Source organism: Falco cherrug, chromosome 17, assembly GCF_023634085.1.
Source record: "Falco cherrug isolate bFalChe1 chromosome 17, bFalChe1.pri, whole genome shotgun sequence".
NCBI lineage: Eukaryota > Metazoa > Chordata > Aves > Falconiformes > Falconidae > Falco > Falco cherrug.
The window spans coordinates 3082108-3096363 of record NC_073713.1 but is presented as its reverse complement, the minus strand read 5'-3'; the positions used below and the strand labels follow the sequence as shown (position 1 = coordinate 3096363).

General features: G+C 53.5%; 1 protein-coding gene across 2 annotated transcripts in view; it reads right to left on the bottom strand.

Annotated features, from left to right (window-relative positions):
- Positions 1-2494, bottom strand: part of OPCML (opioid binding protein/cell adhesion molecule like) — a 305281-nt gene extending 302787 nt beyond the window's left edge. For both annotated transcript variants that reach the window (XM_027806802.2, XM_014280748.3), the window contains exon 1: positions 2249-2494. In XM_027806802.2, the coding sequence (XP_027662603.1) occupies positions 2249-2309 (61 nt within the window). In that variant the 5' untranslated portion in view covers positions 2310-2494. The remainder of the gene's footprint in view (positions 1-2248) is intronic.
- Positions 2495-14256: the final 11762 nt, after the last annotated feature.

The window sequence follows — 14256 nt, the reverse complement described above, 5'->3', positions numbered from 1 at the left end:
TTTGATTTCCTTCTGCACAGAGTGCCATCCAGGGGGACTTTGCCAACGTGACTTGTGCTACAGCCCACAGCAGTGCTGAATCCAGGGTGGGCAGGGAGGGAAAACACCCAACCTCTGCAAGCCATGCGAAAAAAAAAAGGATAGGAGATGTTCCAATCCCAGCCTCCAAGGCAGAAAGTGGTCAGCGTGGGGGTGGGAAGGCAGAGCGCCCAGCAGCCAGCCCAGTGCTCTGGAATATTTCCTCTAATGCAGGCAGTAGGTTTCAGCTTGATGGATTAACGGCTGAGCCCAGCTGGGCAAAGTCCTGGGCTGGTTTGGCTCAGGGGACATTCAAAGCCAAAGCAGATATTGGTGCTTAATAGAAATAAGAAGGGAAAGCTACAACCACATACGTACGGATCAAAAAACCTCTACCGAGTTACTGGGGGCTTAAATGCACGGGCCTTTTCCCTCCCTGGCACACACAGATGTCAGAGCTAGCCCAGGCCTGGGGCCAACCAGCCACATCTCAAGGAAACCGCAGCAGGGCACCAGCAAACCACAAACGCTCTGGTCTCTGCCAGCTCCTGCAGCTTAAGGACACCTTGATGACAGCCCATCAAGTGTCACAATCCTCCCATCCGACCTGCACGGCTGCCTTGCCTCCATTTCTTTGCAATTTCAACCCAGAGGAACCTCATCTAGCAAGAGAGTGAAAGAGCCAACGCTCTGCTTGGCACAGTGTTGGTGAGGCAAGCTGCCCCCGTGCCAGGCACACCCACCTCACCTTGCTCAAGACAGTATTTTCAATAAAAAAACCCTTGCATTCAGCAAAGTCGGGCAGCTCACACAGCCGTGCCATCCTTCTCGTGCTCACGTGCTAAACCACAGGTGCACCATTTTGCTTTAAGGCATTGCTGGTGGCATCGCTGTCAGAGGTCTTCCACTGATGCGCTGCCCCCCCAGGGCTAACACACATCGCATCCCCCTGCAATAATCCCACGGAGCATCAGTGGTACCCAGTCCCCTGCCAGGGCTCTTGTACCTGCCGGCCGCTCGGGCTGCAGTGCGGCACGGCTCTGCCACAGGACCCCGGGATGTGGGTGTCCCACGGCATGGGTCTCCACAAGCAAGTTTTAGCCCAAGTCCCCTCGTGTTCATCACAGCTGTGGAACGAGCTGTTTTCCAGCTGTGACACAGCTAACCTCCCCCCCGCCAGCCTCATCCTCTTCCCACACATCCCAGCCCTGCACAGCAAAGCACTGTAACTAAACCATGGAAAGCTGCAGAAATTATAGCCGTGCCTTTTCCCTGCCCTCCTGAGTCCAACATAATTCTCGCTGACAGTCACGAAAAACACATGTTGGGTTAAGATCGGATCTGAGCCTTGACACTCAGTCCCCATCTGCTTGCACAGGGACCATAATCTTTTCAGCTGCTAAAAGTGCACATCATCATGAAAAAAAATGCCGACGACTTTCCCCCCTCCGCGTGCAGCTCCGCTGTCCGCCCCCATCGCTCCCTCCCTACGGATGCAGTGCAGGGCTGCGCTCGCTGCCCCACCACGACCCACCCGCGGAGCACCAGCACAGAGCCAGCGCTGGATCCAAACCCAGCATCTCCCCCAAGCCACGGGGATGAGGCCAACCCACACTTCGGGGGCCACCTGCTCGGCTCATGGAGGTTGCAGCACCTTTGCCGCAGCCAGATGCGGTCGTCCCTGTCGTCCCCCCCCCCGGGTCGGGGGGTTCGTTTTCACTTCGCAAAAGGGAGTGAGGGGCAGGCACCCGAGTTTGCCTGGCAAGGAATCGGGGGAAGGAGGGGTGAGGGGGAGCACAGGGAATAGCATGACAGCTCAGGAGAGAGGGAGGGCACAGGAGGTGCCCAACTTTGAAGGGGAAAAAGCTCCGTGCCCACATCATTTACAGCCAGAGGCTGCCTGGGGGGACAGACTCTGCCCAGCCTGGGGGCTGCCGTGCAACCCCCACCAGCCCCCACCACAGGTGCCAGCGCCTCGGGTGCCTGCGGCTGGGTGCCTCCCCGGGGGGCCAGCCCTGCCACGGGGGACGGGCACGGCTGTGTGAACCCCACTCGCTGGGAGCACTTGGCAATTCCCTGCTGCAGAGCAACTCGCTGCCTGCCTGCATCTGTGCGTTCGTGCGCAATGTGCATGAAGTCCAGGTCCCCCATGCACGCACACTGCTCGGCTTTCCCACCCTGCCAGCCGATACCCTCCCGATGCCCTGGAGAAAAAGCTTTTTTGCACTACCTGGGATGAAGAGCAGAGCAGTTGTGGCCGTGAAGATGATCCAGCAGGCAGGATGGTACATCTTGAAGCTGCAGTAGACTAGCGGCTGATTTGCTTGCTGCTTGCTGCTGCCGCCGCTGCTTTCGTCTGCGTTGAATTCTGAGCAGGTTTAAATCCAATGTTTGCAGAGGGAGGGAGACTGAGTTAGTGAGCTAGAGAGAGGGGGAGAGAAACGGGAGCAGGCAGTCAGCGTCTCCGATTTTTCCTTGCACACGCGCGCACACACACACACACACACAACTAGCAGAAGGAACACCAGGCTCAGTGCGTGCACGGGGGAAAGTAGACCTCCTACCAGGCACCCATTGGTTCAAGATGCTGACTGACACACGCACACTTGCTCTTCTGCGGGTCTCCTTCTGCAACCAGGGAGTTAAATGCGGGCATTGACCCCCCTGAGCATCCCTGCCAGCACCGGCTGCCAGCAGGACCCGGGATGGAGGGAGCAGCCTGGCACAGAGGTGGGCACCGTCCCACTGACTCCTCGTGCACCAGCTGCCTGCAAAGGGGCTCAGAAATTTTTTGTCCCTAAACTGGAGCTGACGGGGGGCGGGGGGGTGGGCAGCCCCAGGCTTCAGCCCCTTGGCTCACCCCTGCCCCTCTGTGGGCTCTACCCCCCTCCCCGGGAAGCCACCGGCAGCTCTGCCTACTGCCAAGAGAGGCAAACCAGCGGGTAATCCAAGCTTTTTAGCATGAGTGGGTGTTTTTCGCACAAAATCTCTGAAACCGAGAAACAATCTTCTCTGTGCATCCCAACTAGAGCTGTATTTTTTCCCCTTCAGCGGGCTCACAGAGCCCCAAAAGGACGCTGAGCCCAGGTAGCTGCTCCTGCAGACCCGCTGCTCGATACCATCCCATTCCCACCGAGGCCAAGGAGTGTTTCCTCAGGCTCTCTAAAGCAATCCTCCCTTTCCAGGCTGCCACAGCTTGCCCCCAAGCCCTGCTTTCCCCAGACCTGCCTTGCCACCTTCCCATGCCCCTGCCAAGCCCAAAGCATCCCCAGCACATGGCAGCAGCTGCTGCCTCCTGCCTCTCCACCTGCTGCCCCTGCCACGTCCACCCTCCTACAGCCACCCCCAGCTCAAAGTGTTTGCCAGCTAGTGCCTGAGTTTGCTGAACTGCCAATAAAAAGGCTGCAAAGAGAAGTTTTCCAAAGAAATAGTGCGTATTTTTGATATTTTTCTAAACAAAAAAAAATGTTTCTTATTTCACATTAATTGCAACTTTGTTAAAAATAAATGGTAAGCATTTTTTAATGCTTAAAGAAAAATTAAGATGTTTAGTTTTACTCATAACAATCTCTTTCCCCTCTAACTCAGGGCTAAAGGTCTCTTTTTGTGTTCCAGACCGGTCCAAGAGTACTTTTGGACCAATACTTTGGATGACCAGCTCTCAAACCACTGCAGCATTTTGGTACCAGAGGTCACAAACTCTTCCACCCCCCCACCTCCCATCCCAGGGTTTCATCCTGCTTCTCGCCTTAGGCTCTGGGCTCATCTGCTGGGGCATCCTCTTGCCATCCCTGGTCCCCCAGGACACATCAGTTCCCTGGACTTTCCTCCCTCGAGACTCTTCTTTGCATTAAATTCATCGTCTCAGAGAGTGTCTGGAAAAAGAGATGCTCCACATCAGGCATGCATGATTCCTGGAAGGACGACGCATCTGCAAACACCCGGCTGCAAACATTAATTCCCCCAAGCTGCTACAGAGCTGGTGCCGGGGCCCTCCAGCTCCTATCTGCTACCAAACACCTCGCATCCAATCCCAGCCAACAAAACCCTAATAATTTCCTCCCCTGCTGCCTGTCTTCCCCATGTTTCTCCCACCCACTTGTTGCAGCTCGACACAGACTAATCACAGAGACGGCAACCGCATCCCCCTCCGTGCACACACCTCTTACCTCGCATTATTTTCATACGAAGCAGCACCAGAAGGAGCAGGAATGATGCTTTCAGCGCACAGTGCTGTATCCATCATGCTCTCGAGGGGGGTACCCTCCCCCGGCGAGGGGTGGGAGCCAAGCACACACCATCAAGGCAAACTTTCTCTGGCTTTTAGCCATTAATCTCGATTACATTTCCTACTCTACGTGAATAAACCACAAGTTTTTAAAAGCTTTTAACTCAACTGTATTCTCACATTATCTGCTGAAGGCAACCCATCTCTCGTGGCTTTAGGAGCACGCCAAAGAAAACGCGCCCAGGGACTTTTCTCTTTTCCTAGGAGTAAAGCTATGCTGTTCGCAATAACCTTGACCTCTGAAAGAGCTAAATCATTGCGCTGAGTAAAAAACCAATGAGCCTAGTGTCTCGCTCAGCTTGAGACAGGGATGGCGATATTTCTGTCCTGAATTTCCCTTTGACACCCAAACAGCCAACGTCAAGGAAACTTATCCTTCGCTTCACAAGTGTTCTGGGAAACCAGCTGCGAGGAGGCATTTGGGATTTCCCAGGGCTGCAAGGCATCGTCCTGGAACTACACAGACAGCCCAGGACAGGGATATCTGTCCCCGGAGGGGACCGCGCTGTGTCAGGGCTCAGCTGAACCCTCTGGCTGTGGCTCACTCTCCGAAACCCACACAGCGCGCTCTGAATCCGCCCAAGGCGAAAAGAAATATTGTTATCCTCAAGGAACTAAAGGAAATGAACAAAGAAATCATTTCTAATTAACAGAGATGTTTGATGGGCTCAGAACAAACATGTTGCTCTGCTTTCAAACCCTGGGCTGAAAAGCTATATTTGGGCAAATTTCAAAACAACACATTCTTACTTTTTTTTCCTCCCACCACATTTCTCCCATATGCTTCCCCCCCACCCCAACCTGGCAATGACTATTACCCAAATCCAGCACATGCTTAACTGCTCTCCTTGCATCGATTTCGGACAATTAGGTGGCACCCAAATTACCGAGCGCGGCTCGGAGGATGACCTTGGACCAGACCTTCAGCACAGCAATACCTTTGCTTTCCCATCTGCAAAATGGGAAACAAATGCGCTTGGATCAGGCAAACAAATCTATCACTGCTCACTAGCTCTCCAGGACTGAACAGGGCGCTGGCCTGTTTCATTTGTTTGATTTCCAAGATACAATTAAAAAAAAAATAAATAATGTATAAATATGTATTTAGGTGGTGGAACTTTTCTGGGATATTTGGGGTGGTTTGCTTTGTGGTATCAAGCAGGGGATCTAAATGCATATTTAGATTTGACAGGCAGCACCTGATCTGTGAGGAGATATTATGGTCCACTGGGCACATTTAAACATCATTTGTGTGTGTATTTTTCAGAGGATTTTTTTTTCCCCCAAGCTGTCTCAATGCATATTCATATCTGGGACCAGCCTAGACTCTGGGGTAAGTAACACTGAAATTTTTGATAAAGCAGAGACTCCCTCGCCTTCTCCGTGCAGGGCCGGGAAGAGGGGGGCAGAGCACCCCAAAAGCAGGAGCACAGGGTTCACAGATGCTCCAGTGCCGTGCCCAGGACCCGGGTACCAGCCTCCACCGGGTCCATCCCTGCTGCCGAATGCAGCCCAGGCCCCTCAGTGGAGCACAGCCCAAGTCTGCACGGCCATAAGCCCCACAACCACCAGGTCCTCAGGCCACCATCCTCTCCGCTGTCTCCTGCCCACTTCTCCTTCCCAACCCCAGCCTCATGGATCACCATTCCCAACCCAACTCAAAGGAATTCCCAGCTCCTCTGCACCTCTGCTCCCCTGCCCTGAGTGCTCCCTCGCTGAGTTTCTGCTCTCTCCAGGGCTGTGGGTGGGAAGCAGGAGCAGTGGGGTGGGGAGAAAGGGGTGCAGGAGGCTCTGGGGAAAGAGGAAGGGGTGCAGGAGGCTCTGGGGAAAGAGGAAGGGGTGCAGGAGGCTCTGGGGAAAGAGGAAGGGGTGCAGGAGGCTCTGGGGAAAGAGGAAGGGGTGCAGGAGGCTCTGGGGAAAGAGGAAGGGGTGCAGGAGGCTCTGGGGAAAGAGGAAGGGGTGCAGGAAGCTCTGGGGAAAGAGGAAGGGGGTGCAGGAGGCTCTGGGGAAAGAGGAAGGGGTGCAGGAGGCTCTGGGGAAAGAGGACGGGGTGCAGGAAGCTCTGGGGAAAGAGGAAGGGGTGCAGGAAGCTCTGGGGAAAGAGGAAGGGGTGCAGGAGGCTCTGGGGAAAGAGGAAGGGGTGCAGGAGGCTCTGGGGAAAGAGGAAGGGGTGCAGGAGGCTCTGGGGAAAGAGGAAGGGATGCAGGAGGCTCTGGGGAAAGAGGAAGGGGTGCAGGAGGCTCTGGGGAAAGAGGACGGGGTGCAGGAAGCTCTGGGGAAAGAGGACGGGGTGCAGGAGGCTCTGGGGAAAGAGGACGGGGTGCAGGAGGCTCTGGGGAAAGAGGACGGGGTGCAGGAGGCTCTGGGGAAAGAGGAAGGGGTGCAGGAGGCTCTGGGGAAAGAGGAAGGGGTGCAGGAGGCTCTGGGGAAAGAGGAAGGGATGCAGGAAGCTCTGGGGAAAGAGGAAGGGGTGCAGGAGGCTCTGGGGAAAGAGGACGGGGTGCAGGAGGCTCTGGGGAAAGAGGAAGGGGTGCAGGAAGCTCTGGGGAAAGAGGAAGGGGTGCAGGAAGCTCTGGGGAAAGAGGAAGGGGTGCAGGAGGCTCTGGGGAAAGAGGAAGGGGTGCAGGAGGCTCTGGGGAAAGAGGAAGGGATGCAGGAGGCTCTGGGGAAAGAGGAAGGGATGCAGGAGGCTCTGGGGAAAGAGGAAGGGGTGCAGGAAGCTCTGGGGAAAGAGGAAGGGGTGCAGGAAGCTCTGGGGAAAGAGGAAGGGGTGCAGGAAGCTCTGGGGAAAGAGGAAGGGATGCAGGAGGCTCTGGGGAAAGAGGAAGGGGTGCAGGAAGCTCTGGGGAAAGAGGAAGGGGTGCAGGAGGCTCTGAGGAAAGAGGAAGGGATGCAGGAGACTCTGGGGAAAGAGGAAGGGATGCAGGAGGCTCTGGGGAAAGAGGAAGGGGTGCAGGAAGCTCTGGGGAAAGAGGAAGGGGTGCAGGAAGCTCTGGGGAAAGAGGAAGGGATGCAGGAGACTCTGGGGAAAGAGGAAGGGATGCAGGAGGCTCTGGGGAAAGAGGAAGGGATGCAGGAGGCTCTGGGGAAAGAGGAAGGGATGCAGGAGGCTCTGGGGAAAGAGGAAGGGATGCAGGAAGCTCTGGGGAAAGAGGAAGGGATGCAGGAAGCTCTGGGGAAAGAGGAAGGGATGCAGGAAGCTCTGGGGAAAGAGGAAGGGATGCAGGAAGCTCTGGGGAAAGAGGAAGGGATGCAGGAAGCTCTGGGGAAAGAGGAAGGGATGCAGGAGGCTCTGGGGAAAGAGGAAGGGATGCAGGAGGCTCTGGGGAAAGAGGAAGGGGTGCAGGAAGCTCTGGGGAAAGAGGAAGGGATGCAGGAGGCTCTGGGGAAAGAGGAAGGGATGCAGGATGCTTTGGAGAAGGAGAAAGTAGCCAAAAACCTGCGTGGCTGGGGCTTTCGGCCCTCCTGCTCCCCCTGGCCTGCCCAGGCCACAATGCCCACCCGGTCTGGAACTGGTGCCTCTATCCCCTCCTCTGCCTGCCTGTGTTTGTGTCTCTGCCTGAATGAAAGGCTACCCTTTTCTCCTTGACATCTTGTTAGAATGTGAATACAACATCTATTGATTTGCATTTCATGCAAGGAAAAGGAAAAAAAAAAAAGTAGCTTTTTTTTTTTTAAAAAAAAAAAGCCTCTCTGAACTCAAAGCTACTCCAGCAAGAAACAGAAGATGCAGGCAACAGCAGCACGAGCTGCCTGCCCCAGCACCACTCTGCTCCCCCAGCTCTACCTTCCCACGCAGCCCTGCGAGCCCAGCATCAGCCACCCCAGATCCCCACACAGGCCATGGCGAGCGTGAGGATCCGGCTGAGCATCCTACAGACTGTAGGGACTTCACCAACTGCCCCCCAGGTGCGTGTACATCCTGCAGATGTATCATCCCTCCCCCAGCGCTTCTTCACTCCTACAGCCCTGGCCAAGGGCAAACACAAACACGGTGAGTTACTCCAGGCTGGGCGAGCGGCACGCATCCAGCCCCATGGTGAAGGCAAACCGAGGACAATTAAGCTGGACAAAGCAACTAAATGAGCAGCAAAAGCAAAGGGAGAAGCAGGCTGGTGCTCAAGAGGAGATGCAGCCAGCAGCACTGCTCACCTCTTGAAGCTCCTAAAAGCATTAACCTGGTGTCATGCTCCTTTCATGCAGGTCCCAGCCGTGGTGACACAGACACCAAACCGTCCCACTAGCCCTGCCTGGGGGAGAGCATCCCACTCCACAAAACTAGAGCAAGCAAACCCAGCAAGCAGGGATGCCCCAAGGAGAGAAACCCCATGGCACGGGAGAGGGGCACCGGCACCAGTGGGTGAAGGTGAACTCTCCCTCGCCTACCGCAGCAGGGTGCTGGGAGGATTAATTAGTGTTTGTAAAGCTCTTTGAAGATAAAGGTGGCTGCGGGAGAGCTCATAACCGGGAGCAAGATGGAGATGGGGACTGGGGAACCCAGTTGCGGTAGAGTTTCTTATCTGGTGTGCAAGCTGCAGCCCTAGCTGGGCGAACGGTGAGTGGGTTCAGATGAAAGGTAGAATGCGAAAATTTCCGCAGTGTGAAGAAAAAAAAAAAAAAAAAAAAGAAAAATCAAGCTTGTGCTGCTTGGGAAAAATGAGTGAGAGAGAGATGAAAAGATGGGATCTAAGTCTCTAAAAGCTGGAGAGGTCTGCTATTGATTCTGGCTTGGGAAGAAGGGGCCTGAACAAGAGCTGGTGTATTGTTAAGTGCACTTATCTCCTCTTGTTAGAAGGCAGAACAGGGCCAGATGGACAGGGTACTAATTCCCGTCAAGAATCATTACCAGCCGCGTGCTGGATGAGGTACCTCCAAAGATGCGCTATGAGCAGCGGCGAACGCAGCAGCACCATGGGGCCAGGAACCCCACAAGGTCCCTGGGCAACCTTTTCCAGTGCTTGAGCACCCTTACCATAAGAAAGCTTTTTCTTCCTTCCATTTGAAAAGAGTTTCTTGTCCTTTAATTTGTGCCCGTTACCTCTTGCCCTCTCTGGGCACCCCTGAGAAGAGCCTGGCCCCACTGCACACCCACATGCTCCCAGTCATCCTCCTCCAAAATGCCCAGCCCGCAGAGCACCCCATCTCCCAGGAGAAATCCTCGTGGGAAGGAGGATGGTGGGAAAAGCTGGCGATGGGGTTTGCTCCCCTCCTCAGCTGTCAGGAGGATGGGCCCACTCCAGAGCGGTGAAACACAAGATACCCTCACACAAATCTTTGATCATAGTAATTATCCCCTGTCGTTGTGTACAAAACATTATCTCCACGCAGACATCAAGCTCCTTCTGTACCACCCCCCATCTCCACGCACCCCACCGCCCCAGGCTCGCCCATCCCATCAGCTCTGAACACACGCTCGCCAGCACCAGGGCAGGATTCCCTTCTCCCATCATCGACAGGTTGAGAAAGGAGACTTTTGTTTGCTTATCTTTGATCAAAATGACTGAACGTCAGGGAAAGAGCGGAGCGGGGCGGGGGGGTTGGGGGAAGAAAAGCAAACAGGGCAGAAACGATGCATCCTGATCCATAAGCAGGAGATGGTTCAAGGATAATCAGGCATCGCTCACCGGCTGTGTGCTTCTGGGGTTTGGGTTTTCTCTTACTTTTTTTTTTTTTCCTTTTTCTTTAAAGAATGAGAGAGAAAGAAAACATTTTCTTAAGCTTTGCTCCCTTTCATTTTGCTCCGAGTTCAGTGGCTTTCGTCGTCAAGCCTCTGTAGCTCAGGTAAGAACAGAGGGCTCCAGATTAAAGAGCAACACGGCAGCAAGCAGAAAGCCATTGAGATAACAGAGAGGACAAAGTCGGGAAAGACAAAGGAGGGAAGTCAGTTTTCTGCAAGATTCCCACTTTTGGCTTTTGTGCAAATCACTCCAGAAATGGGGACCAAGCTGCATCGTTCAGACTCTGATCCCAACTCTCTCGACCTGGACGTGTGGACACAGGACATCGCTGCATCAGGAGCCCGCGTCTCAGCAGCAAGGCTCAGCGTGTCCAGGGCTCTCACAGACATTTAATATACCCTGGATTTGTATAGATATGTAGGTGGGTGGACAGACAGACAGCACGCTAGACTGACAGCTCTAAATACCTCCCTGCAGGAGCGTGGGTAGCAACCAAGCGTAGTGCCTCCTGCCAGAGCATTTCACGTGCCGGCACAAAACCCAGCCGTGCAGCTCGCCCTAGCCCTCGCTCCTCTACCAAGGCAAGCAGCAGGAGATGGTTCTCTGGGAGAAGAGTTTGGCTTCATCCGTCCCAATCCCAACAAGGCCCCCACCAGCTGCTTGCTGCAGCATCACCCACCACAGCACCACTCCTGCGGCCACGGTGAGACGCAGAGCCCCCTCTCCTCACTAGGCTCCGTAGTGTCCAGCCCCAACACCTTCTCCTTGGGGATCAAAACCAACCTGCACGTTAGGAGGGGATTTGCCCGGAGCCACCCCCCGCCTTGCAAAGCCAGGCACCCCGCAAACCCAAGGCTCAGCAGGGTCCACGTCTTCTTTGCAAACGACTCCAGCAATGGCATATTCCCAGGGTCCCGAGAGGCTCTGCTAGGAAACCTTCCCTGCTGTCTTGTTTATAGATCTATTCTTAGCTCAACTTTGACTCATTGCAGAAACAGCAAGGAGCCTTTCATCCCATGACCCCGAAGCACCTTTTAGAATATGAGCTGAGCCTGGCGGAGGGGAAATATTGTCCTCTCTGTTAGACAGAGGGGTCAACCAACATATAAGGCCAGGAGGACAGGCAGCAGGCCAGCAAGCAGGGCAGGGAACAGCAAATTCGCCGGAGAGGATTTAGATGTGCATGAGGTGAGAAGCAGCCCACAGATGGCACCGGCAAAGTGACTGCACAAGGTGCATCAGAAATTGGATGAACCGGGGAGCTCAGGGGGCTGAGGGCAGACAACAGCTGGAGACCCATCACTTGTGCCCAGGGGATGAGGGACGTGGTCCCTCCTCTCAACCAGGAGGCTGCGGAGAAGCTGCCAAACCACCATGTTTCCACTCTGCTCCTGGATGAAAACCGCTTTGTTTCCGTTCTTTTTCTTTCTTGTTTTTTAAATCATGCTCAAATGGTGATCACCCAGCTGCAGGGGCTGCCCGGCCTCAGGAGCATGATGAGGACATCTCCATTGAAGACAGGAGATGCTCATTGCCACATTGCACCCCGAACTCGAGGAGGGAGAGCAGGTGCTGGGAGAGGGGGCACTGCACCCTCATGCAGCACAGAAAGTATTTTCCATATGCTGCCTGATCAGTTATATCAGTTTCTTAAAATGCTATTGCACAGATATTTCAGAGGCATCATGTAGTACCATCTGTTATGTTATATATTGCACCGAGCCCGGCCAATTTTGAGATACTGTAATTTTATCTCCTCCATTTCATATGCGGCACAGGCATTTTGCAAGGCGAGTTGACAGGGAATGGGAATTTGCAGAGGAATGGAGCGCAAGTAAATCAAAAGGCAAGGCCCAAAAATGAGCGGCGATGGCAGCTCCCACCCATCCCAGACACCGGAGAGGGCATTTGGGGCTACACCTGGACATTTTGGGTCAACCACTTCACAACAATGCCTGCGCTGCCCAGGGCAGTGCGTGTCTCTCTCCATTTCTCCCACTGCACCCCTACCTCCGACAGCCACACCGCGGGATGGAGAGCCGCCGGCGGCATCTCACAGATGTCCTTTTCCCTGCCTCCCCCAGCTTTTCCAGGCAGCACCGTGGTCCCCCCATCCCCCACCGCACCGATGAGGAACGCTGCAGCACCTCTCACCGTACAAAACCCACCTTCCTCCCAGTGAAGGATGCTACGGGAGGGCAGCTCCATGCCGTGGTTATCCCCTTCGTTATTAGCTTTTCCCAGGGACCAGCAGCAGCGAGAGGGGCTCTCGGTGGAGCAGTTATTGGGTGCTTGGCCCCATTTGAGAAGCCATCAGCAAATCCATCTCTGCCTTGCGGGGCGAGCAACACCAGGCCCTGACAAGCATCATTAAGGTGAAACTCTCTGCCTGAGTTATCTGCATGGATAACTTTGTGCTGTAAGAGCAGGGGGAAGAACAGAGGCCAAAAAAAAACCCCTGAGGTTATTGCAAAAAATTAACTGAAGCAAGCAGGCAGAGTAGAGAGGCAGAAGCCCTGTCCGTCTAAGATAAAAACTTGCAAACTTCTGATTTTTAAAGCCAGTGCTCCCAACTCATCTGTGAGACACCAGCACCACTTTTACCAACTCTTTCACAAGTGCCAGCAAAGTTTGGTCCCGCTCGACTCAATTTATTCTGATTTCATTAGGAAAAAAGACAGTAAAAAAGCAGAAACCTTCAGATTTCCTGTGTTTTGCTGGCTCCCTCCTCTGGCACATGGAAATATTTTTATTTTGTAATGGGTTTGGCCATGAAGTAAGCAGAAATACATCCAGCATCCTCCTTGGGCCTGCTCTTCCAGACAAGCAAGTCTTGCTCTGATTCACTGTGTGCTGTCAGAGAAACTGTTTTTAAAAGTGTTTTTTTAATATCCTTGCTACAATAATTAAAAAGGGAAAGGCGAATTCACCGAAAATGCTACCTTGCTACTGCCTAATATTTAAAAAGTAGTCAAATGCACTTTAAGAAAAGCAATGGCAAGCAAAATTAGCAGCACCTGAGCACATCCGCGGCATGTTGCTTACAACAGCCGCAGAGGAAAAGGCGAGAACCTCGCAGCCAGCTCCTCAGGTGTTCCCCACCCAGCCAGAGTTTCTCCCTCATCCCTGTTAATCAGACATCACCTCCTGCCTAGAAGCCCGGGGGCTTATATTTCCCCAAAGGCAGAGGCACCCGCCTGGGGCTGTGGCAGATTTTGTGACTTTTTGGGGTTTTAAATAAAGATTAGACCATCCTCTATGCAGGTCTGGGACCATTTTCACAAAGGTTTTAGTGCCAGGCACAGATTTCTGCTTTCACTTGCATCTTTTTTTTTTTTTTCCTTAGTTCATTAATAAGCATTAATACCTCAGGTTTGTGTGCATTTAATATTCTTCCCAGCACTTCGGTTTTTCATTTAAAAGGGACACTTCAAGGGCTTTTTAAACATTATTTTGTTATTGTTCATGAAACACTGCTGATGGAAAACAGCATTTCCATTCTGTTTCAGAACTTGTAAACAACCTTTCCCCTTTATAAAGAAATAAAGTATGTTTATCCATCTACCAAATACTAGCAAGCAGAGAGCTATAGGGAGCCTGTTAATTCTGGGAGCTCAGGGTGGTAGGTGTTCAAAAATAATAAATAGTAATGCCTGCTTCTGAGTCTTCAAAGTTTCAAGGACTCTCGACGCCACCGCCCAACGCAGGCGTGCAAACACAGCCAGCCAGCCTCACAGCACCATGCCGTCAAGCCTCCCTGTTTTCTCTGCAGTCGGAGAAGCCAAAAGACCTGGGACCCAGCTCACTTCAGCCCCAGCTTTCCTGCGTACACCAGGGAAAGCTGCTCAGGTCAACCAGCATCAGCCGGGAAGACAGGGACGCATCCTGTTTCCATGCAATGCCAAGGGAAAGATGGATGCTGTGCAAAAGAGAGGTGGCAAATTTGAGCTGTGGTTTGGGCACCTGTATAAAAACAGGTTCGTTATTAAAATATCAGCCTAGTTTAAGGAGATGCATCCCTCTTGCATGAATACACAGCGTGTGCCCAAATAACCTAACTGAGGGCTCCCTGCTATGGGGCACGCAGTCTAAGCGGATCCCATACCAACACCAGGAGCAAGCAGAGGAATTGGGGGTCTCGTAGCAAGCACATTATCCCCTGGCCATGGTCCACACTCCCTTCCCGGGAGGAAAACCTGAACCAGCCCTCAGGAGTGGGGGTGGACAGGGAAAAGGAAGGCGTTCAAAGCAATGGGAGGGAAGCTGTGACTG